Source organism: Protopterus annectens, chromosome 5.part0 (genome assembly GCF_019279795.1).
Source record: "Protopterus annectens isolate FY-2018-M chromosome 5.part0, PAN1.0, whole genome shotgun sequence".
Lineage (NCBI taxonomy): Eukaryota > Metazoa > Chordata > Ceratodontiformes > Protopteridae > Protopterus > Protopterus annectens.
In genome coordinates, this window is record NC_056735.1 from 557167401 (window position 1) to 557193695 (window position 26295).

The 26295-nt window shown below is 41.4% G+C and overlaps 1 protein-coding gene across 1 annotated transcript in view; it reads left to right on the forward strand.

Moving 5' to 3' along the window:
• PHLDB2 (pleckstrin homology like domain family B member 2) overlaps nt 1-26295 on the forward strand; it is a 1258236-nt gene that overhangs the window by 500201 nt on the left and 731740 nt on the right. The window contains exon 4 of the mRNA XM_044072445.1: nt 17098-17241. Within this exon, the coding sequence (XP_043928380.1) occupies nt 17098-17241 (144 nt within the window). The remainder of the gene's footprint in view (nt 1-17097; nt 17242-26295) is intronic.

Genomic DNA, 26295 nt, shown 5'->3' on the forward strand with positions numbered 1-26295 from the left:
TTAGGAGGCATGATGTGCCCTTAAAGCCGAACTGGGTAGGGTCCAGTGTTTGGAGGTTTCCTGTGTCTCTATTAATGAGATCCATGATGATGTACCCCATAGCTTTGCAGACCAAGCTAGGCAGGCTTGTAGGGCAATAGTTCCCGGGGTCCGTTGTGGCTCCACCTTTGTGGAGAGGAATAACCGTTGATGTGCACCACTCTGTGGGCACGTAGCCTGTGGAGAGGCTGAGTTTAAACAGTGTGTTTAGGTGAGGGGTTAGTTCATCTCTGAGCTTGTGTAGTATGCAGCCTGGGACACTGTCGGTCCTATTGATGCTGTGTTTTTGGCTTTGGAGATGGTTGTTTTAACCTGAGTGTCTGTGATTTCAGGGACACTACATTCTTCTGGTATAGTTATGGGTCCTTTTGGGGGTGAGAGGGGGTGAAGTTTGTACTGAGCCTGTCTGCCAGGATGTTGGCTATATCGGTCGATTCAGTGTATTTTGTGCCATTCTGCACTAACTCCGAGCAGATCTGAGAGTTGTCACTTAGATTCTTGACATTGTTAAAGAATGTCTTGTGGTTATCTTTGGAGTCCATGGCAATTTTTCTTTCAAAGCTAGCCTTGGATGATTTTATATGGGAACATAGTTTCTTGATGATACTGATCATAGGTTCATAGGTAGGTACTACGCTATCGGCCCAAGGGCCTACGTAAACCTAGCCAACAAGGTTCCCTGGCTTACACCACCCAAGAAAGTTATTTTCCTGTGCCATTGTTGAGCACAGACACAGAAATGATCCCCTGGGTGTATTTCCTATTTCCCATCCACTCATCAAGATTTTGTTTGAAGAGTACTAATGAAGAATTTTTCTTGACATAGATGGGTAGCCTGTTCCAGAGTATGGGAAGTCTCTGGGTCAGGAAGCTATCCCTCCAGCATGTCCTGTTTATTGTGGTGACAAGGTTTAGGTCCCTAGAGTGTGTAGCTTGGAGGGATTGGGATTTCTTTAGGTGTAGCATGTCCAACAGCTCTGGGTTTGACATAGCTTTATATGTTAGGCAGAGATCATCAGGGATGTCTTCACTTCTTGGGATTTTACTCTTTTTTGTACTAGTTTCCTCCTTCTATTGTATAGGTTGTTTACGGCAGGGGTCCACCAGACTGGCTTCCTTTTCTTGGAGGAGTGAGTCTTGGTTTTGTTTGGGATAGCACGATCCATGCATTCTTGTAGGTGCCTGTAGAGTGCATTAGTAAAGGATTTTGCAGCTTGGACAGTGTTATCCTTTAGCATGGGGGCTTTGAAACTTTCCACCTCTGTCTTAAGTAATTTGAAGTTTGCTTTTGAAAAGTTTTTCCCCGGTGGTTTCTTTGTCCAGGGGTGGTGGCAGAATGTGGATATCCAAAGTGATTAGTTTATGGTCATATTTAACCAGCGAGTGGTTGACCTCCAGTGTGTAACACCGGTTGCCCATGTTGGTGATGACCAGGTCCAATATGTTGTCATATCTAACCAGCGAGTGGTTGACCTCCAGTGTGTAACACCGGTCGCCCATGTTGGTGATGACCAGGTCCAATATGTTGTCACCTCTGGTAGGGGTGTTGATCAGTTGATCCAGGGTGTTTGAGTTTATAAATTCTAGGAAATGTTGGGCAAGGGAGTTTGTACTTGAGTAGTTCTCCCATTTAATGTTTGGGTAATTGAAATCACCCAATATCAGGGTGTTTGGTAGGACCTTTATGTTTCCCGGTGTTTTTCAGGAATGTGGAGTGGGGGTCCTGGGACATGGTGGATGATCTATAGCAAGCTATAATTTGAATATCAGTTTTGCCTGTTGTTAGTTGCACGTGGATGATCTTTGAAGCATCATGCTGTGCCACTAACCTGGAGGTGTGGGTATCCTTGATTAATATGGATACTCCCCTGCCTTTTGTATTTCGGTCAAAGTTTTGTGGCCGAAATGTATGGTATTAGTTGTAGCCTGGTAATGCTGGGGTGCTCTCTGGAGCCTTAAACCAGGTTTCTGTTACTGCACATATATTGATTTTCTCCATATTGAGGAGTGCCTTGAGTGCGTGCATTTTGAAGTTTAGACTTCTGGCATTGAGTAGCATTACCTCAATTTTTTGTTACTTATGCTATTTACAGTGGTGGGTTTGTCCTTTGAGCCTTGCCTAAAAAAGGCACTATGGGGGTGGCAAGAGTCTTGGCCAGTATTCGAAAGTGTAAGGGTAACAGGTGCAAGCCATCTCTAGCGAAGCAGCGTGGCTTGTCGAGCATGTCATCCCAGGCTGACAGACACTATATGTAATCTGTGGTATTTGAAATATGAATTGTTTAGATATCATAAAAAACAGATGGATAAAAAGACATACTCAAAACAGTGAGAGAGACAATTACAGTGATATCTTGTAAATCTTTATTATCGCTACTGGATGAGTGTTCATACATATGTAAAAGTGTAGTCTGAAGGGCCAGATGTTCAGAAGCAATCAAACCTGATTTGACTGAAACAGAATCTTTTGATTCTTTATTCTTTGCATCTATTGAAGAAAACTGAAATAACCTGTCAATGTAAAGCTATTCAATGATGCTTATAGTACCAGTATTCCAAATCTTTCAATATGTAGTTATTTTTCTGAACGTGATCATGAAATGTGGTTTTATAAAAACTGGCTTTATTAATGTAGTAAGGCAGTTCTGTGTCTTTTCCAGCATATGTCAGATACTTGTAAGCATAATTTGTCTCTGCAGTGTGCATCCCACCAGAGCTGATCACTACTGATTCATGGTGTACACCTAGCAAACACAAAAACTAATGACACTTTGTTTTCATTTAATGTAATCCGTTTAATTTCCTTGAACATTTGTTAATACAGAAGAAGGCCTTATTAGGCAGGAATGCAGTTCAGATAGTCATACTCACTGATTATATTTTTTATGTCTTCCTTTGAAGGTTTATCAGATCATATCATTGAAACATAGTTAACAAACTGCTAATAGCAGGGATAAACACAGGCACAAAAACATGAACATTATTTTATGCTGTAATATTCTTTCCTTTTTTTTAATTGCAAAGTTCATGTACTTAACGTTTCACATGTCCTAGTGCTGTTTGTATGTCTAGCCTTTGAAATGGGTAGTCATTTCCTATTGCCTTTTGTTTATACTTGTGGTAATGAAAGAAACTTAACATAAGTATATCATCAGTTGATAGCAGCGTTTGAGTTTCCTGTCAGTCAGATCTGTCAGCATTACTGCTTAGTTAATGTTCCTTAACACAGACAAATGAGTATGTAAGAGATAAGTGCTAAGACTGTTCTTTTCCATGAAAACGTTAGTAGAGTACGGCTGGGAAAATGAGTTCAAGTTGGTGACATTTGCAAAAAGAGTTATGTACTTACCATAACTTAGCATCTGTGTTATCCTATGTCACTATTCATCACTCTTGAGTTGTAGGATCCGACATTGGATCTGAGCCGGCAACTTTACAGACGACTTTTAGGCTCGAGCTCCTCCCACTCCCATGATCCCTTGCTGCTCTCTAACCCCTCAGATTGAGTTTGCCCTAAAGGCAAAAAGATTATAAGGAGGACTTTGACCACCAGACAGGGCATCTCCCGCTACCTCTAGGTGCCTCAGGACAGGGGAAGGAGGGAGGGATAGTAATGAATAGTGACATAGGATAACACAAATGCCAAGTTATCGTAAGTATGTAACTCTAAATCTGATGTTATCCATGTCACTGTTTCTCACTCTTGGGTCAGAGTTGCCAGCTACTGTAAATTCTGGGTGGCCTCATGGAAGGACATCTCAAAGAACTGTGGAGCCAAAGGAAGCCCTGTTCCTGAAGACAATGTAAAGCTTATAATGGTTAACAGAAGTCTGAGGAGAAGACCAAGTGGCTGCCACACAAATTTCATCTGTGGAATGAAGGGCCAGATAGGCAGCTGACTTACCCTTTGATCTAGTGGAATGAGCTCTGATTGAACCTGGTAAAGATAAGCCTTTAGATGAATAGGCAAAGGAAATACAGTTTGAAATCCAATGGGAAATAGTAACTTTAGAAACTACCTGACCCTTTCTGTTAAGAGAAAATGCCATGTAAGCGTATGCAACAGATATTCCCCTTTATTAGAAAAGTTAGGGAAGAACACTGGCAGTTGAACTGACTGATTCAGATTCACTTCCATGGCTGTCTTAGGCATGAAGGAAAGATTAGATTGAAGAGCCACTCTGTCTTTATGAAACACCATGTAAGGTGGTTTGATAGAAAAAGCCTGCAACTTTGAAACTCTTCTTGCTGAAGTTATGACCACCAGAAAGGCCGTCTTCCATGACAAAAATTTCATGTCACATGTAGCAGCAGGCTCAAAAGGACTCTGTGCAAGAGATTTCAGGAGAAAAGAAAGGTCCCGAGGGGGGAAGGATCCTTGAAAGGAGGTTGTAGCAGAAACCCCCCCTTCAAAAATGCCTTACAAAGGCGAGAGGAAAAAGTAGGTTCCCCACAAACATGAAAATCAGAGATTGCCACCAATTGCACTTTGATAGAGAAGCTAGCCCCTTCTTGAAAAAGCAAATCAAGAAAAGTAAGATGGCTGAGATGCAATCAGAGACAGGGTCCAGATTTTGCTGCTTGTCCCAAATAGTAAACCTTTTTCACTTACTCACGTATACCTTCCTGGTGATGATTGCGTAATAACTTGCAATCAATGTCAATATTACCTTTATGCTTCAACAAAATGTGCTATACAATATATATTTTTTATATATGTTTTGTTCTTATCCACTGTATACTATAATTTCTTAAATAACTTGTGAACATATGTAGAAATGTTTGTATTCTGTTTAAGGAGCTTTTCTTCCTGAACCTCCATTGAAAAATGGGCTCTTCTTGGCCCAGTGGACTATCCCGGTAAACAAACTGTAAATAAATAAATAAATGGCTTCTGAGAGGCCAGAATGATGTTCTTGATGAGAGAAGCAAGCCTGGACTGATTCAAGATTACAGGAAGTGGACAAAACCACTCCATCAGATGAAGAGCCTGAAGATTGGAGATCGGAAGCTGGGAGGGATGGAAGATCAGATCCGGAAGGGGATTTGGTACCCAAGGGGGGGTACTTCAAGTGAGACCATAGTAGGGGAAAACCGCACCTGCCAAGGTCAAAAGGGGACAATGAGGATCAAGGTGGTTTTGAGACATCAAACTTTCTGAAGCACTCTTGGAATGAGAGGTATGGGAAGATTGGCATAAAGAAGACCCGGAGGACAATCGTGAACAAGACCATCCCTAGGGGACTTCCCAAGATTGGGAATCATGGCAAAATACCGGCTGCATTTGTGGTTGTGAGGGAAAACTAGCAGGACACAGCTCAGCTAACCCCAGTGAAGGAGGATTTCTTTCACCACTGAAGGATTCAGGGACCACTCGTGAGGACTCAGGATTGCCTTCCTGAGTCTGTCTGCCAACACGTTGGACTCACTAGGAATGTGCATTGCAAGGAAACCCCCCACCGAGGACATCGCTCATTCCCACACCCTCATGGCCTCAGAACAAAGTAGGCAAGTGCTTGTTCCCCCTTGCTTGTTGATGTATCACACAACAGCCATGTTGTCCGTGTGAACTGCAGAGGTACCTAGAAGGAGGCAGTCCTGAAAAGCTTGCAATGTGAGGTGGACTGCTCTCATCTCCAGTACATTTATGTGCAGTTTGGTCCCTGGGGAGGAACATGTGCCTTGGACTGTCTCCCCCTGGTAATGCCCACTCCACCCCAACAGAGAAGCATCCAAGGTCACAGTGGCACTTGGGGAGGAGGTTTGCCTGCTTGATGGCCGGAGACTGAACCCCCTAAAGGAGATGATGCCTCCACACTGAAGTGAGATGGACTGAGGCTGTCATTGGATGAGACAGGGAAGGCCACTGGACCAAAAGAGTCAATTGGAGAACATTCATGTAGAATCTGGCTAATGGCACCAGACAGATTGCTGCCACCATGGACCCTAAGGCTGTGAGAATAAGGTGGACCTGGGGATGAGTCAAATCTAGAAAGCACTGGACATGAGCCCTGATGAGATATGCACAGCAGAGAGGGAGCACTGCAATCTCTGACAGTGTCCAGCTGAATCCCAATGATATCTAAATTTTGGGATAGAATTAGAGATTTGATTTGGGGAGATTCACTGTAATCCCTCACTGGTCAAACAGTCAAAGCACATACTGAGTGGTTGCAGCCAGACGATGCTTGGTGGGAACTGTGAGAAGCCAGTTGTTGAGGTAGGGAAACACCTGGAATCCCTGCAGTCTCAGGTGAGCTGGGACCACTGCCAAGCATTTGGTGAACACCTGTAGTGAGGTCAAAGGGCAGGGTCCTGAACTGGTACTGATTGGTCTCTATGCGAAAGTGGAGATGTCTCCTGTAGCACCTGTCTATTTTTATATGAAAATACGCTTCCTGGAGATCCACCTTGGACATCCAATCATGCTTGTGCAAAAGAGGCACGATGGTGTGGACAGTGACCATCCAGAATTGGACTTCTTAACAGAGAGTTTTAGCACACTGCATTCCAGAATTACATGCAAGTCCCTCATCTTCTTTTGCACAAAAAAGAAGCGAGAGTAAGTTCTGGATTCTCATTGTCCTGGGAAGCCTTCTTGGGTGGCTCTCTTCTGAAGATGTTTGAGCACTTCTTTCTGAGCTAACTCCCTCTGTTGGGGTGGCACATTTTAGGTTCATAGGTGGGTACTAGGCTATCGGCCCAAGGGCCTAAGTAAGCCTAGCCAGCAAGGTTCCCTGGCGTATGCCACCCAAGAAAGTTATTTTCCTGTGCCTCTGTCGAACAGAGCAACAGAAGTGATCCCCGGGGTGTATTTCCTATTTCCCATCCACTCATCAAGATTTTTCTTGAAGAGTGCTAATGAGGAACTTTGCTTGACATAGATGGGTAGCTTGTTCCAGAGTATGGGATGTCTCTGGGACAGGAATCTATCCCTCCAGCATGTCCTGTTTATTCGGGTGACATGATTTAGGTCCCTAGAGCATGTAGCTCAGAGGAATTGGGATTTCTTTAGGTGTACCATGTCCAACAGCTCTGGGTTTAACATAGCTTTATTTGTTAGGCAGAGATCACCTCGGAGTAGGCGATAGGCTACAGAGTAAAGCTGGAATTTTTTGAGATGGTCAGTGTAGGGCATCTGTTTGAGGTCAGTAATCCTCTTTGTGAGGTACTTCTGTGGTCTTTCCAGCTGCTGCAGATGTCATGTGAGGTACATTCCAAAAGGGGCGCTGTACTCTATAATGGGTCTAATGAGTGTTGTGTAGAGGGGAACATTGACCTCTTATTTTCCTGGATGAGAACTCTTTTGTGATAAGGTGTGCCATGTAGAAGGATTTCCTGACTACTGTGGCGATGTGATTATCAAAGAAGAGACTACTGTCCACCTGGGACCCAAGGTCTCTTATCACATATCCAGCATTAACTAGACTGCTGCCTATGTGGTAGTCTATGGGTACAGAGTTTTGACCAAAGGGGATGACAATACACGTTTTGGCATTGAGCTTGAGGCCATGGCTCTGACACCAGGCATCTGTCTCAGTGAGACCCTTCTGTAGGATGTCCACATCATTTGGGGACTCAACTATGGCTCCTAGTTTGCAGTCACCTGTGAGCTTCATTAGCCAAAGGCCTTCAGTGTTAGCCTGTACTTCAGTGAAGTAGATACCAAACAGGAGAGGTCCCAGGACTGAGCCCTTTGGTACTCCACTTGTCACTGGTTTGAAGTCAGATTTGGAGTCTACAACTTTTACCTTGTGGGTTCTGTCAGTGAGCCAGTTGGCAACCCATCTTGTGATGTAGGGATTTATATCTAGTTTAGTGAGTTTAGCTATAATTCCAGAATGGGGGATGGTGTTGAATGCCTTGGCGTGGTCAAGATAGGCTGTGTGAACCACCTTACCCTTGTCTATGGCTTTGGTGACTGCCTCAAAGAAGTCAATTAGGTTCAGGAGGCATGATCTCCCTTTCCCAAACCCAAACTGCGTGGGGTCCAGAGTTTGGAGGTTACCAATGTCTTTGTTTATGAGTTCCATGATATGTTCCTTGGCCTTACAGACCAGGCTTGTCCAGTTAATAGGACAATAGTTCCCAGGATCAGTGGGGGATCCCCCTTTGTAGAGTGGGATAACTGTTGCTGTGTGCCATTCAGTGGGCACAAAGCCTGATGTGAGGATATGATTGAACATGGTGCTTAGGTGGGGAGCCAGTTTGTTCTAAAGTTCATGTAAAACGCAGCCTGGGATGTTGTCCCATCCCATGGATGCTGTGTTTTTGGCTTTAGAGAGTACAGCTTTTACCTGCGTAGTTGTGATTACAGGGACTCTGCATTCTTCCTGTATAGATATGGGCCCTTTAGGGGTGAGGGGGGGGGGTAAAGTTAACACTGAACCTATCTGCCAGGATGTTGGCACTATCAGTTGGTTCTGTAATTTTCATGCTGTTGTGCTGTAACTCAGAGCAGATCTGGGTGTTGCCATTGAGATTCTTGACAAAGCTGTAGAATGCTTTGTGGTTGTTCCTAGAATCAGTGGCAGTCTTGTTTTCATAGCTAGCTTTGGAGGATCTTATAAGGGATCTCAGCTTCATTCTGTGGCTGACCAGGGAGCTCCTCCACTCATGGGATTTTACTCTCTTTTGCAACAGTTTCTTCTTTCTGTTGTAGAGTTTGTTTATGGCAGGAGACGACCAGATTGGCTTCCTTCTTTTGGAGGATAGCATCATTGGGAAGGTATCTCCTGACTGCAGGAGGAGACTAAGAAAAGGGAATAGACTATCCCCTGGAAATAATGAGTAGCATCCAGCGATCTTTTGTAATATTTGCCCAGGCCAAAGGTTGCACTGACAAATGACCACCAACTGCCTTCAGGCCAGGACAGTTGGGCAGCACCTCAGGAGCACTGGGGGGGCTTCTCAGAGAAAGGTTCCCTGGAGCCCTGATTTTGTGGATCCCCTCTGCCTCTGGAGTGGTGTCTGCCATTGAACCCTCTTCCTTGATCTCTAGAAGAGGGTTCATCCTGAGAATCTTGGAAGGCAGACTGTGACTTGTGAAACCACATCTTCCTGGCCCCTCACTGTGTCTTGGAGAAGGAGCACTGAGGGGTAGAAAACTTGATTCCCACAGCCAACAAGGTCTTGCCTTTCTGCTCAGTGCAGGTGATTGTTTCTTTGATCGAAGGGCCAAAGAGGGTAGATCCGTTGAAGTAGGAATTGGTGAAGGATGCCTTAAAGGACTCCACAAAGATACAAAGGTGCGGCCAGGTGCGATGCCTGTACCGGCTGCTTGAGAGGTGCCTTACACAGCATTGGCAATCAGCCTTATTGAGGAATTTGCCAGGGAATTGAGTGTAGGCAACTACTTAGCTCCCTGGCAGGCAGTAACTCAGAAACGGACATGGTAAGCTCCTTGACCAAGTCTCTCTATAGTCGGGTGAAATGAGACAAGTAGTTAAGTGCCCACAAACCGAAGGTAGCTGCGGCAAAAATCTGCTTTCCATGTCTGTCAAGCACCTAGGAATCTCGGTTAGGGGGATGAACAGATGTACTCTGCTCAGTCAGCTCTTTCTTGGTGGTGGTAGCTACCACAGTATTATCGACTGTCACACCCTTAGACCAGCACTGTTTGTTGGGAGGGGCCTAACAATTAATTGGCATGCTTGAGAACAGGCTCCACAGTATCCAGCTCTTTCCATGCCCTACTGGCGATAAGGTCTGTAAGTTCGTCAGCAGGTGGGGAAACCCAAGAAGTAGATGGTCCCATCTGAAAGCCTTCAGGAACACTGACTCCTCGGAGGATGTTGGTAGGGAAAACCATCCATCTTTAAGCTTGAGGATTTCTAAGATGTCCTCAAAGGAGATATCATTGGGTGGAGATATGGGGGAGCTGTCTCCGTCATTGAGGTCCTTGTTCTCCGTGAGAGATTCTGTAGTGGAGTCTAAGTGCCTCCTCTTGCACAATCTCTTCCAAGGCACCTCCTCAGGGGGGGCTTCAGGGAGGATTCAGAAGAAAGTGGGACCCCAAAGGGGGTGTCTCCTGCCTGAAGGCTAGTTCAAGAGGGCTGACTGGGAACAGGATGAGAAGAGTCTGCTCTAAGGGGCTGGGACGGTCCCTGGAGAGCTGGGGAAGGAAACTCTAGTGGAGGAAAAAGCACTCTCTACAGCCCAGTTGGTCAAAGGCCATGATGATGCCCCATCTGCACTCCTGGCAGGAAAGCCCACCTGAGAAGAGGGACCAGAGCAAGTCAGCACCTCCTGGCTTCTGCACAGGACCAGACCCAAGGACCAGCACCAAGCAGAAGGGACCAGTCTGAAAAACCCAGAGCCCCGACTCAAGGAATCTGTGGTGACAGGTTAGGCCCAGGACTTCATCTGCCCAGGGGGAGGATGAGCAGAGGCAAAAGGGATTCTGAAATGTTAGAGACATAATGTCTTCTAGGGACCCCTTCTCTTCCGCTATGCATCCCAGGGTCTGAAAGTGAGAAACCATCTGAATCAGACAAGGAGAAGCCAGAGAAGGGGTAAAAGATGGACCCTGGCTGAATGGGCAGGAGATGTCTTTGATCCAGAGGCCCTGGATCTGGGAGTAGATTCCTGTGACCTCAGATCTTAGGGCCTCAGAGTGGAATCCCTGGATCTGGAGAGGGAGTCACAGGACTTAGGGTCTGAGGAAATCTGATCCAACCGGGCTGAGACTGGAGTCAGATCTGAGGAACTGTGATCTGACAGCCATCACTTTTTTATAGAAGAAGACCCAGGAAGATAGAGGGCCTTCCTCTTATGATTAGACGTACGCGGCTTGGCTGGAGACGACACCAATGGACCCCCTTGGAACATACCTTTTAAGAGAAGTTTGTTCCGGCGCTCGACCAGAGCCCTGGGGTTGAATGCAGCAAAAGTGTCACATTCAACCTCCAGGTGGTTGGTGCCCAAACAGTAAAGGCACTCCTTGTGAGAATTGGACATAGGCATCTTCCAACCACTCATGGAGCACCTTTTGAACCCAACTGGCTTGTCTGATGTGCTGGGACAAGAAAACACCAAAGCCTAAGGGGCACTCTGAACTTGTAAACTGGGAGGAAAAGCTTCAGTCAAAAACCCGGAAAAAGACCCAGAAGAACAACCAGTCACACTTTTAAAAGAAGAAGAAAACTATAAACCTTAAAACTAGTGAAACAAATGGCCACAAACAAAAAGGGTGCCAAAACACACAATAACTGCTGAAAAGCAAAACTGGAGGAGAGGGATTAAATACTACCAATAATACAACTACCAAAAACTAAACACTAAAAAGGGAAGAATTTGAAAAAAAAATACTGGTACTTATCCCCACTAGAGACTCAAGCCAGAGAATCTGAGTCTAATGCTCAACACGGCAAACAAGATCTGAGGGGTTAGGAGGCAGCAAGGAATCATAGGAGTGGTTGGAGCTTGAGTCTAGAAGCTGTCTGCAAAGTTGCTGCCTCAGATCCGATATTGGGATCCTGTGACCTGAGTGAGGAATAGTGACATGGATAACATCAGATCAAGCAATTTATTTAGTTTCCATACAGTACTAGCTGTTAAATACAGGAAAACCTCGTTGAACACAAATTTGATATGAGCGATAACCAGTTAGCACATTTAAGCAAAATTATACTCTTTTTCATTTTAAGCAGCTGAAAAACAGTTAACATGATCATCCTTTGCCTGCGAATCAATTCAAAAATGGAAATATTACTTACTGACAATTCCTGCATGAGGGGTAGATTATGAGAGCGAGAGAGTCACTCACTGGCAGTTGCCTCCAAGTTATCATCGCATGTGCCTCTATTAAGTTTTATTGCCCAAGCGCTTCCATTCAGTAACGCTGGCACTTCTGTTACCTTGTATTTCAGTTGCATATATATTAAGCTTTATTTTATTAATTCCCTGTTATGGATAACCAAAAGAATGGTAAGAAAAGCAGCAGTAATAAAATTAAAAGAAAAGTAATCATGTTAGAAGAAAAGCTCAAAGTTATTAAAGGACACAAAAGTGGAAGCAGCAATGCAAATATCAAATGAGAACCTGGTATAGTGAGTCTACAGTTCAGAATATCTTAAATAAATGCAAAGAATACAAAGAACAGAAAAAGTCACTTCTGCCTTTTTAAAGCATGCAGATCACATGAAATAGAAGCCATTTAATGGTAGAGATGGAACACATTCTTTCAGTTTGGATTGATGATTGCAACCAAAAATTAATACTTTTTAGTACAAGGAATATTCAGACAAAAGCTCTCAATATCTTCATTTTCCCAGAGGGCCTATGCTTTTCCTGCATCTAGGACCAAGTTGTAATATCCTCTTGTCATTAACACTGCATTTTCTGCAGCCCTTATTATTTCCAGTTGTTGAAATATAATTGTTAAAGATATACAATTGTTAAAGATAAATCTCCCTTCATTTCCATTTAACTATCAGCCATTTCCCTGTATTTATTTTAAGTACTACACTTATATCTACTATTACACTTTTATTTAGCAAAATCACTACACTTCTTGTTCTCGTCTGTTCTACAGTCCCACCAATATGATGTTCACATCCTTCCTATGTAACTTTCCTAGCTGTATTTTTTAGCTTAATATCCTCCCGCATTGCTGTGTCTGCCCCATCATCTGTAATCTTTTAATCTTTGCACCACCTCCTCACTTTTTATTCAGTTATAAAGTTTGGCAACATTCCAGTTTATCAATGTCATCATCTTTAGTATCCCTGTCATACAGTTGTGCTCCCATACATCTGCTTAACTGGTGAAATAAACTAATATGCATATTTCAGAGACTGTGAATTTGCATATAGTCTCTGCACTATCTAGTATTGGGTTATACTTACAAACATTTTAATATATGTTTAATATCTTGCACTTGCATCCATGCGTGCTTATGTTGGCCATTTCCAAACATCCACAACCGCTTTTGCAAATGGGGTTGGGGTGTCACTGACAGTGACAATCATCTAGATCCCAGGCTCACACTACTCTTCCACAACACACACTTGCAGTCATTTGTTCAGTGTGTGCATATATGACTATGCACCTGTTATTATTGGGAGTACAGCAGAGGTTACTTGTGGCATTTTGGAAAAGCTCATTATATGACAACTTTAACATTAGTTGTAACAAAAATGTGGTGCATGCTATTGTGAAACATAGTTTAATTAAGAAACTGTTTGTGCATATGCACAATAATGTTTCTGTCTTGCCCCAGCATACCTGTAAGTTCTATACTTTGTTCTACTCTTCCAGTTTCACAGGTATAAGCAGAGTGATACACATTCACCAAGAGGTGTTTAAAATGTTTTTATTTCATTTACCTGACATTTGCAGATTCACAAAGTTTGCTTGTCAGTGAAAACTGGAGTTAGCAGCATGCCTTATGTTGAGTTGAATGTGATAATCAGTTTCATTTTAGGTCATTTGCTTTCACCCATTCAGGCATTGCTCTCTTTAGAATCTTTTATTAATTTAATAGAACAACAAAATGCTATTACGTGATAATGGAAGATTACATATTGAAGCATGTTTCAATTAAGACAAACGGGGCACTATTTAATAATCACTTGACGTGGTACTCATTTCCTCTAAAGGCAGAAGAGTTTTGCCCACATATGTGTAATTATCCCAAACTGACTAACATTGGAATAGAGTCCATATATACATAGAAGAAACTAACTCATATAATGCACACATTTATCAAATTTCTTCTCATCTTTTCCAAGTCATAAAAACAAAATAATTTATGGTATGAATCGTGCAGATTGAGGGCTAGTATACTAGTATGTATTTTTAAACGACGCTGTAACAGTGTCCTAGTATCCCCATGTGACTTCATAACCATCACTTCTAGTGTTATATGAACAGGTATATGTAGTTTTTTATTTCTCTGCACTACCTAACTTTGACCGTCATTTTATGGACCCATCTCATAGCATGTAAAGATAAGAGACTTTGACTCTCCTGGTGATACTGCTATACAAGTCTTGATTTCTTGAAGTGAGATGTGAAATAAATGTGTCATCAGGCATTTTGTTAGGGTTTCTAGGTTTCAAACTGTGACCCTAACTTGGCAATTTCTGAGCATGTTCACACATGTTCAGGGCAGCATTTATGGAATGATTTGCCAGGCATATATGAATGACATTATGTAGCTTTGGGTGATTTTATATTTGTTGTATTCAGTCAGCATCTAGCTAGATTGAAAAATGTCCACTGTATTTCACAAAATGGCCTTATGGGTATATTGATAATGCACTGGATATTATAAAAGACATTTTCCATGTTCTTTATGAAAATTGCATCCTTGTAGTTTAGCATTCTTAAGTACAGTGATCTGAAACACAAGGAATGCAAGTTTTTTTTTTTTTTTTTTTTTGACAAAAAGCTCTTGAGTATTAAGTGCAATTTCCATTTTTCAGATCCATGTTAGAGTTTGAGAATGTGGAAAGTTAAGATCTCCAGTTACCCATTATGGAGGGAAAAGGACAAGTTAAATTACAAGACCATTTTCAAACAAAAGCATCTTCATATTCATTGTGCGGACACAATTCTGTAATGTTTTTATGCTGCGGTTCCCGATACAGGAATTCGCTGCAAAGAATGGAGCAAAGCAAAAGCACAAACTGCATTAATGAAGTTAAAATCGTTTTGCATGAAGAGTATGATAAAGTATAATGGAGGTAAACTTTGTAAGTGCAGCAAAACTTCTTAGGGTGTGATGAAGCAGAAGGTTTGCGCTGTTCAAATATGCTTGGGCTTTTATATTCATCTTTCCACAAGTTTTTATTACCATTAAAATCTCTCTCTCTCTTTTGTTATATACATAGTAAATCACCAGTTCTAATGAAAGACTACATGACTAAGTAAGTCAGTCAGTCAAACAAATAAATAAATGTGTCTTCATCATAGTTCTCATCCTGTTGTCTCCCGAATCAGGGACCAAGGCCATAAGTTAGGGCCAATTTTTAAATATTGACATTACAAACTTCGCTAACAGAATAAAAAGCAATTAACGTGTTTTCTCAAGTAAAATAAGTCTATAGCTTTAGTGATTATCATTATTTTTTTTTATTCTAACCCACCCCTTTTACAAAGAAATCACCAATTTTAAGATGGATGGAGCAACATTTTTAGGTTGAACCAGGGGCTTTCTTGAAAACCGGGGACAGCTGAGATATATGTTTATCTTTATTCTGATTTTTTTTTTTTTTTTTTGCCAGACTGCTGATCAGTGAGCAGTTATGCTGCTAGGGCAAAGTTACAGTGGAGCCAAGTGTTTTTGGTAATGTCTGTCACTTCTGGGCTTTTAAAGCACAATATACATGTTTTCATGTTATCTTGTTTTATCTGGTTGCCTTTTCTGAGTAGATGATGGAATGGTTTGTGATGCATGTAAAAATATAAAATCGAAAAGTAAATGAGGTTTGGAAACAAAACAAATTTGTCCAGGAACATCTTTGGTGAGGGTTAGAGTGAGTTATTTGAGGGTGGGGTCTGGGAGATTTGTTAGGGAAGGGGGCTGAGATTAAGTAAAAGAGGCAGGTTTGCCATGACTTTGGGAAGGAATGGGTTAATTGTTAAGGGGACTTTATAGGAAGTAAGGTAGTTGTAGGGTGTGACCTAGGTTTTATAGGGCTGTAACTGGGAAGAGGAATCACATTTTGTTATGAATTTGCAACCCGCCTCTCCCCTTTATTCTTTTGGTTAATTTGCTTGGTATGGTTATGAGGTAGGTTTTGGATGGAGAAAAGGGGCAGGCGTGTCCCTCTTCTGTTTCCCACTCTTGGTGTGGATGCTGATGCTGTGTGTTTTGGTGAAGAAAGGGAGCTGTAGGACGCTGCTTGATTGACAAGAATAAGTGAGTGGAGGTTTGCATAATGCTTATTTGGACAGGGTGAGCAGGTAACCTGCCCTGAGGTATGTTAGAATGATTTTCATGTTGTGGTTGCAAGGTCATTCCTTTTGCCGTTAATATTTGAAATAATTTATTAAAGTTATATCTGAAATTAATAAAGGTTGTCAGAGGTCATTTGGTGTCATACCTCTCAACTGTCCAGATTTTGCAGAATGTCCAGATTTTTGACTTGTATTTTTTGTCTACCCTCATAAAATGTGTGGTTTTCTTTCAAATCACTGGGATGATCTGAGGATTTAAGTCATTAAATAATGATATGTAGTTGAGTTTCAGGCTTTAAATCCTTACTCAGTCAACATTCTAAGTTTATAACAGCAATATTTAAAATCTGTCCCTATTTTTGGGCCTTTGCCCCCATTTTGTCAGGCTTTGTCCAAATTTCTTACACTAAGAGGTTGAGAGGTATGTTTGGTGTCATTGTGTATTACTGAAGGGGGCTAAGACAGATTATAACTTTCATTAACTACAGTCCTTTAGGAATGCTTAGTAACTGTATTTGTTACCCCCTAGTAACTGGCCTTTACTTTGAGGAAAGATGGAATTATAGGTGTAGCTGTGCATTGAAGACCATGAATATCTATATGCCTTTTCAAATGGGTTTGGAATATTTAATAAGAAGGGATTTTTCTTTTCTGTAGGAGTAACATGCATGATTTGACTTCACTGATGGTATTTTACTGTTCCTGTTATGTAAACAGAAGATGTAAACAGAGATGAGGATGGATGAATTCAATATATCAAACATAAAAATATCTTCAGATCAAAGGACCTTTAGCCTACTGCATTTGATTTATTTGCAAGGGTAGTACTCTACTGCAAATCAAAACCCCATCCATTGTATAGCTTTGCAACCTTAGAAAGCTTCTAGAACTGTTGTGCATAATGACATCAGCGATGCTATGAGTTGTTACTTAGTCTCACGTATATACATATAGATACATACATACATACACAGGCTTAGATATGATGACATTGTTATGCATAATATGTAACCTATTTGTTTACCTGAATTTAAACCTGTAGCTAAATACATTTATTTTTTTATTTTCCATTTCCAAATTGAAATACTGACCTGGATGTACGCTGACATTTCTTAGTGAAATTATGATATTTTATAATTCTTGTTTTTACAGGCACTTAATACAGTGACAGATCAACACATGAAGCAGGACTTAATTTACATTGAGGAGGAACGTCTTCATGTCCTTAGCAATATGGAGGAGCTTGAGCAGAAAATCAAAGATCTTGACAATCAAATGGAAGAATCCTCAAGAGAGGTATGATGAACATGCAACACATGCTTTTTAAAAATGTAAAGTGGGTGTTTCTTTGAAAAAAATAGTTGATATCCATTTCTTATTCAAGTTTATAGCAGCATGTTAACAGCCATAGTTCCTTATAACAGCCATAGCTCCTTATAGCATTGAGACAAGTTTTGGGCCTGACTTCTTTAAGTGACTTACCAGCTAATAATATGCAGTATTAGAAAGGGCAAGAAATAATTAACAAAATGGCACTAAGATTGTTAATCTAGGATGTCTTACAGTAGAGACATTAATCTTTATCACTTATTATTCATGGATTCATATTTATATTTTCATAACTGAGAAATCTCCATACTATTGAGGGGCATGGTGTGAAATGGCATGGTAAGAGACAGGAAATTGCATTGTCAATGTTCAATTATACCACTCTATACTAGAGACATTGCTGGTTATTTGTTAGTAATTGTGAAAATAAGACATTGCTGGTTATTTGTTAGTAATTGTGAAAATAAGAAGCATGTCCATGTGTATTTAATACTTCTGAAGCCAAGTGACTTATAAAGTATTGCATGATATCAGATAAAACCTTAAATGTTAAAGAAAGTTGTCTTTGCTATTTGCACTGTAAGTTACACATCTTGAGAGATATTCAGTATTATTTTTATTGTTGCTGATAATTATACATATTTTTACTTAGTAATAACAAGAGTACTAATTATGCAGTTATCCATATTTAGTTGTATAATTAGCATTATTTTAGTGTTAATTATACAATTAAACAGATGCTTTCATATTTCTGTAAATATTTCAATACATTTGTACCCAAAAAGGAAATTCTTGCTACCATGTGAAAGCTTATTTATGGTTAACAAAACTGTTCTAACAATATAGGGATAGGTTATACAGTTTCTAAGATATGACACATTTTTGTGAAAGTTCAGAAAAAACATAGTTTTGGTTTTATGTGCATTATAATGCATTATTGCATTTATGGAAAGATGGTGAATGAATAGACTATCACTGTGAAGAATACTTTTTACTGATAACATTGTTACTTGTACAGTTGTTATTTACATTTGCTTATCTCAGAAAATGTACTGGAATGCAAGGATTTATGTAGGCTGCAAATGGTTTGACATTCCACACTGTATAGGTGTTAATGAGTTAAAACATTTCACACGTTACTGAGGAAATGGGAACGGCACAGTGTCAGTATATAAATAAACAAGGTTTGTTATGTTGCATTTTTTATCAGATCTATTCAGCATGCTGTGTTAATGTATGTTTGCACATAATCAGCAATCTTTGGAACAAGATGTCAGTAAATGCCTGCATAATGCCAACCTGTTTCCATTATGATGGTTGCAGAACATGAATTACTTATTTCCTAGGAGACTACTAGTCAGAGAGATATTTAGTATGAGTGTACTGTATTATAAAGGAATCTAGTGACAACTTACTTGAATTTCAAAGTGTCACAAGAAAATGTCAAAGGAACAGAAATTATAATCCAATTTTAATGAGTTTCTAGGCCTGATCCACCTATTCTGCCATCTTCTCTTCATATTTGATAAGGTACAGATTTTTCTTAAGCACCAGCTCAAGACTTTTTTTCCTCACCCATCAGCTGAATTCTCAGGTGACTTTACCATCAACTTAGTTTATGATTTTGACACTGGCTCCTTTTGAAAGAGGTAATTTCAATCATCCTTCAAAATTCTCATGAAATAATGCTTCTTATCTCCTGTGAGCCATCCATTTTACAGTCAGCTTCCCATGTTCTTGAATATCTACTTTATCAACATGATTATCTAGGGTGGCGCAGTGGTGCAGCGGTTAACATTGCAGCCTCACAGCGAGAGGTTCTCTGATTCGATTCTCGGCTGGGTTGCCTTCTGTGTGGAATTTGCATGTTCTCCCTGCATTTGCATGGGGTTCCTCCGGCTACTCTGGTTTCCTCTCACATTCTAAAGACATGCATCTGGAGCATTTCTCCCCAGGCCTCTACTGAAAACAGGCTCTGTGGAACCTAGATGTTCTTCGTTTCCCATTGCTGCAGTCCTTACTATTGGGTATAGTCCGCATCCAGTCGGCCCGAATACCAGAGTATAAGGCTGACGTCGGTCAGGGCGCATTAGACTGACGTCAGTACGTCAGGGTACTAATGCGCATGACCGACGTCATATCCTCAGTCTTTTTTGCCGCATGGTCCGATGCAGAAGCAGTTTTGCGAGTGCAGGTTGGCGTTCTGAAATATTTCCGAAACCGGAGTTTCAGACTGAAACAGAGTTGGCTAAGTACCCCGTTGGGGAACATTTTGGTTTTTTCTTGCCTCAGTATTTAACCGGATGTCAGAAAAAGTGAATAACTGTATTTCTTGTGGGAAACAGATACCTCATAGGGATTACCATACCTTGTGTATACCTTGTTTAGGGCCTGAGCACGGCGTTGTTGGTTGCCGCTCTTGTGCTAGGTTTAACAAACGCACTATTAAGAGGAGGTTAGACTGTGCCAGGTTAGTGTTTGGGAAGCGTTGCAATTATAAAATGCCGTCGGATGCTCCGACGCCCGCTTCGTCCAAGAAGCGCAAGGACAAATCAGCGAAGCCTAGGGTTGATGAACCGGCAGTCCCGGACGTCGGTTCTTTAGAAGGCTCAGTGGAGCCAGAGGTTTTGCCAGGAGTTTCCATGGAGTCTCAGGCAGAAACTTTACTATTACAGGATGTGCCTTCTCAGGAGGTAGGCCAGGCTGAGGGGGCTTCTCAGGTAACTGTTCTTCCCTCTCTTCCCAAGGTAGTTAAAGCCTCTCCTTCTGTTGCCAAAACTTCTTTGAGAGGTAGGCCTAGTTCAGCTTCAGTGGGGGCTTCTCCTAGCATTTCGGGTTCTGTACCTAAGAAACATATGCTTAAAATGGCAGAAGATTTGATTACTATGATTAGAGGTTCTATGCCCCGCCTGATAAGAGGCCTAGGGTGGAACCGGAGTTTGATAGTTTTGAACAGTGTTCAGAGGCTTCAGAGTCTTCTGCGGAAGACTTGCAGGAGTATCCTACTTATTCTGATTCTGATGTGGATGATTCCACTCCTACAGCTTCTCCTCCTGAGGATTTCTCATTTTCAGAGACTCTGCATTCCATGAGGGAGCATTTTAAATGGGAAGGCCAGGATTACTCTGATTCCAGGAAAAGGCTTAGGGAATTCTTGTTTTTGCCCCAGCATAGGCCCTTAGCTATTCCTCCTGTGTTGAATGTGGTGGAAGATGTTTTGCAGAGGCTTCCCTGAACCCTGACTCTTTGCCTCCTGCTCCTGTTAAACCTGATAGGTATTATAGGGTGCCCGAAGCTCATAAGTATTTGTTTAAGAGTCCTAGGGCGGACCCAGAAACTGTTTCTCAGGGGCATAAAGGTGTTAAAGCTTCTGTGGTTAAAAATCCTGTTCCCACTGATAAAGAGGCAAGGGCTTTGGATAGGTGGGGAAAGAAAGTGTATACTTCTTCCACTCTAGCCATGAGAGCGTTGAATTGTCAGTTTCACATGCTAAAATATCAAAATTATCTCCTTTCACAATTGAAATCTAAGGTGGATGCTTTGGCGGAAGGTATTGAGTGTAAAGAGTTGCTGGATTTGGTTCATGTGTCTGAACAAGTGGGTAAGCATTCTTTGCAATGTGGTTTTGATGCTGTACAGGCCTCCTCGAGGGTGGCTGCTACTAGTTCTGTTCTTCGCAGGCATGCCTGGTTGAAGGATCAGAATTTAGCTGAGCATGTTAAGACAAGGATTTTGGATGCTCCTTTACAGTCTGATGTGTTGTTTGGATCGCCTGTGGAAGCAGTTTTAAAGAAAATGGAGGACAAAGCTAAGTCTATGCAAACTGTTAAAGATTTTTTGCAGGTGCAGCCACCGAAGTTTAGTAGAAATTGGCCTGCTAAGGGGTGGACATATCCTGCTTATGATTCCCAGTCTAGGGGTAGGTCTAGACGTGGTAGGGGCAGGGCTCAAGGTTCTTTTAGGCCTAGATCAGCGAGTTCACCTGCTCAGACTTCTGGTGAGGGCAGGGGTCAGTCCTTTCGTAAACAGACCCAATGACCTGCCTTTTCAGCTGCCAGTAGATTCTCGTCTGGCAGCTCCTTTGGGAGGAAGACTGTCTCTTTTCAAAGAAAATTGGGATTTAATTACTCAAGACAGATGGGTGTTGGATATCATTCACCACGGTTACAGGTTTTATTTCCATACAATGCCACCTTTCAAAGGCATGCCAGACGTTCCTCCTCCACAAAGAAAAGAGGCTCACAAGCAAGTTTCTCAGTTACTCCAGATGGGGCCATTCAGCCAGTCCCTGTATCAGAAAGGGGCCTAGGATTTTATTCTCGCCTGTTCCTAGTACCAAAGAAGGGGAACACGTGGAGACCAATTTTGGATTTATCTCTCCTCAACACTTATCTGGACATTCCCAAGTTCAAGATGTTGACGTTACAACAACTTTTACCTCTGCTGGGCAAAGATCACTGGATGGTAACTTTAGATCTCAAGGAAGCTTACCTTCATGTGCCTATAAGGCTAAGTTGCAGGAAGTATCTGCGATTTCGAGCTGGAAATTCTCATTATCAGTTCTCTGTATTGCCCTTTGGCTTATCTACTGCGCCCAGAGTATTCACAAAGGTTCTGGCTCCAGTGATAGCTTACTTCAGGCTACAAGGAATTCAAATCTATCCTTACTTGGACGACTGCCTGATCCTGGCTCAAGAAAAGGAAGACCTTCTACAGCATCTGGAGTATGTTATAGCAGTGCTAAGATGCCTAGGGTATTCTGTGAACGAAATAAAGTCCAGTCTAGTACCCTCTCAAGACATGTGCTTTCTGGGTGTGAGACTGAATACAGCAGCCCAGATGGCCTTTTAACCCCGGACAAACAAAAGAGTCTATCACTTTACTTCCATCAACTATCTCATCAGTCCGTGCTGACTGCAAGGTCAGTCCTTCAAGCATTAGGGTTCATGGCATCTTGTATTCTGGTGCTTCCCAATGCCAAACTGCATATGAGGAAGCTACAATGGTATCTCAAAAATGTATGGACACAGCACTGCCAGGATTTGGACACTGTCATTCAAATAATACCTTGCCTTCAAAAAGAATTTTTGTGGTGGGCTCAGGAATGTCACCTAAACAAGGGACTCTCTGTGACCCGGCCAGAGGCAAGTCAGATTTTAACGACAGATGCCTCGGACATTGCTTGGGGAGCTCATCTAAATGGAAAGTGGATACAAGACAAGTGGCCTGCCAGACTACAGCATCTACATATCAACATGAAGGAGATGTTAGCAGTCCAGTTTGCATTAATGGCTTTCAAGGAGTTACTTCTTCCAGGGCAGGTGTTGATTCTAACAGACAACACAACTGTCATGTGGTACATCAACAAGCAAGGGGGAACACATTCTTATCCTCTATGCAGGCAAGCAATGATTTTATGGGAGACTGCGCTAAGCTTGCAACTAACTCTTCAGGCAAGGTTTCTGCCAGGAGCACAGAACTCCTTAGCAGATGTGTTAAGCAGACAAATCATGGATCCCCACGAGTGGAAACTGGATCTTCATGTATTTCAGAAATTGACAGTGTCATGGGGAACTCCAGACATAGATCTGTTCGCTTCTCCACTAAACCACCAGCTGCCAAAGTATTGCACAAAGGGGTTTCATCACACAGCTTGGAAAGTGGATGCTCTGTCTTTCAGTTGGAAAAACCTTCATGTGTATGCCTTTCCACCTCTGCCTCTTCTTCCAAAGGTACTATTAAAGGTCAGACAAGACAGGCCAAGGATGATTTTGATAGCTCCAGATTGGCCTCGGCAACACTGGTACCCACTACTACGGAGTCTGGTAAAGAAGCCTCCATGGCCTTTACCTCTGATTCCCCATCTGTTATCTCAGAAGGACGGTCATCTGCTCAATGTCAAGCTTCACTCTCTTCATCTAACAGCCTGGCATATTCTGTGTTGAAACACAGCAGGTCTCAACTTCCTCAACAAGTTTTGAATGTGATTATGGAAGCTAGAAGACCCAGTACAAGGAGAGTGTACGCAGAAAAATGGAAGAGATTTTTATTTTGGAGTACAGCAAAGAATTTGGAGATTTCTGAGCTTAATTTGAGTGTGGCTCTTCAATATCTTACTGAGTTATTGGACAAAGGTTTGTCCTTCTCTTCCATTAAGATTCATGCTGCAGCAATTTCAGCTCACTATGATTGTGACCCACCTTTGTTTTCGCATCCTTTGTTCAAGCAGTTTCTTAGAGGGGCAAAGAATATAAGACCCCCACGTAGAGCTCCTACTCCTGCTTGGGATCTCAATTTTGTGTTGGAAAAACTTACTCTACAACCTTTTGAGCCTGCAGCTACTGCTGAATTGAAATACTTGTCATGGAAGACTGCTTTTCTGTTGGCTATTACTTCTGCAAGAAGGGTGTCTGAGTTGCAGGCCCTTATGGCAGTAGAGCCCTTTTGATTTTCCATAAGGATAGGGTATCATTACGTACTAATCCTTCCTTTATGCCTAAGGTGGTTTCTAGTGTGGCTTTAAACCAAACTATTCATTTGCCTACTTTTTATGCAGACCCCCAAAATAAAGGGAAAAGATTTTGCACACTTTAGATGTACACAGGCAATTGCGTTATTATTTAAGCAGGACTAAGGATTTTAGGCAGTCTCAGCAGTTGTTTGTTTCTTTTGCTTTGAGTTCACAGGGCAAGCCTGTGTCAAAACAAACTATTTCTAGGTGGATTGGCTTTTGCATTGCATTTTGTTATTCCCATCATGGCAAGGAGATTCCAGCTGGGATTAGGCCTCATTCCACTAGGGCTACTGCCACTTCAACAGCATTTCTAAGGGGTGGCAACTAAGGATATTTTGGAAGCAGCTACTTGGAGTTCAGTGCATACTTTCTCTAAGCATTATCACCTTCCTATCTACTCTAAGTGTAGGGCTGGTTTTGCCACAGCTGTTTTGCAAGGCATGTTGTCAGCTCCTACTTCTTTATGATTTGCCAGCCTCCCTTACCTCTGCTTTGGGATTCTACCCAATAGTAAGGACTGCAGCAATGGGAAGCGAAGAACATAGTACAGTTTTGTACCTACCATAAATGTAGACGTTCGAGGATTCCATTGCTGCAGTCCAATTTACCCTCCCTCCTTCCCCTCTGTGTTTAGGGGTGGTTGTGTAGGTGAGTTTACATGCTGATATTTTGGTATATAGTCTTGTATATATTGTATATATTTTTGGTGCAGGTATTTTGAGCCTTGTCTTTTTAGGGTCTTCTGACATCTGGGGCAAGAAAAGACTGAGGATATGACGTCGGTCATGCGCATTAGTACCCTGACGTACTGACGTCAGTCTAATGCGCCCTGACCGACGTCAGCCTTATACTCTGGTATTCGGGCCGACTGGATGCGGACTATACCCAATAGTAAGGACTGCAGCAATGGAATCCTCGAACATCTACATTTATGGTAGGTACAAAACTGTACTTTGGACTTTTCCAGTCAACAAATGTAAAATAAATATAAAATAAATAGAAGTACTTTAAATTTTCTGACGTGTGGATGATATAATTCCATTCCTCAGGGTTGTACATGGTAAGCTGTTTTAGTTTTTCCTGTTTAGTTTTTGACAGATACAATTATTTCTTTGATTTCTTCTTCTGCTTTGCCTCCTTTCTGTTTCTAAGATGTGGAGGTTCCGGGAATTTATTTATATGTTGTCAGTACCTTTCAATCTCTCAGTTTTAGAGAAAACAAAAAATAATGAGCAAGCAAAGGCCCAAAATCAGGGAGAGATTTTAAAAATTGCTCTTATAAATTTAGAAAGTTGCTAGAATAACAGGATTCTAATGTCTGCTATTATTTAATGACTTTGATTCTCAATGATTTGCTGGGAAGCCACAAATTTTATGAGGAGTAGTCCAAAAATGTTAGGCAATAATATGGCATTCTGCAAAATTCTAGTCAGTTGAGAGGTAAGCATGTTATCTGAATTAAGCCTGCGGCGGGCCATGCAGATTTCCAGAGGGAATAAAAAAACAAACAATAATTAATTAAATAAGCAAAAAATAAATAAATAAATAAATAAATAAAACAACATCAGTATCCAGAAACAATTATATCAGAAATCATCATTCTCATATTATTTGCTGTTACCACATTTCAGCATTAGATAAATGAATGTAATATGCACTATTAAAGAAGATAATTTAGATGAGCAGAAGTACGACAAATGTGTATATTATGTTAATAAAATGATTCACACAAGAACTTAACAGGATGGAGGTGGTCATACTATACAAGCTGTTTTCTGTGGTTTGTATAAGTAACTGAAAAATGTGGTACTCTTTAGTGTTTGCTGAGGTAACAGGGATGTAAAGTATTTGAGGAAAATAATGAAGCTGAGACTTAATGGGAGGTAGTTGATATGCTGTTGTGTAGAATGAAGACATATTTTATAGTCATAGAATGTACAACACAACTGGAGCATGTGGTCATTTACATCTTGCCTGTATCCAACCTTAGACCTTCATTTTCAAGGAATGAAAGGCCAGTCATACTGTGGGAGGAAAGTTTGAGAATAACATCCAACTGTTCATTTCCTTCTTAAAGAAAGTCTGTCACATTGCTTGATCTGATTAGGAAGTTTATTCCAGAGGAGGGATAGTCATTGCAAGGCATTGCATGATCCAGAAGAAATAACCTTTGTGATTAGTTGTGCCATATACAATGATTTCTTGGCCACAGTTGCAACATAATGATCAAAGCAAAGGGAGTTGTCTACGAATATTTATATCATAATATCATTTTGTTGTGGAGTGTTTTCTATACTATATGCCTGATGGAGGGTTTATTTCCTAAATGCAATAATACTGCAGTTTTAGCATTTAGTTTTAGCCTGATTTCAGTGCACCAACTATTAACATGTATTTTGTTGATTCTACATATCAGAAGGAGATTTAAGTATAACACTCAGTTTACAATTATCAACAAACATGGTTAATCAGAGTTCCTATTTTTTGATCTGAGGAATAGAGAAGTA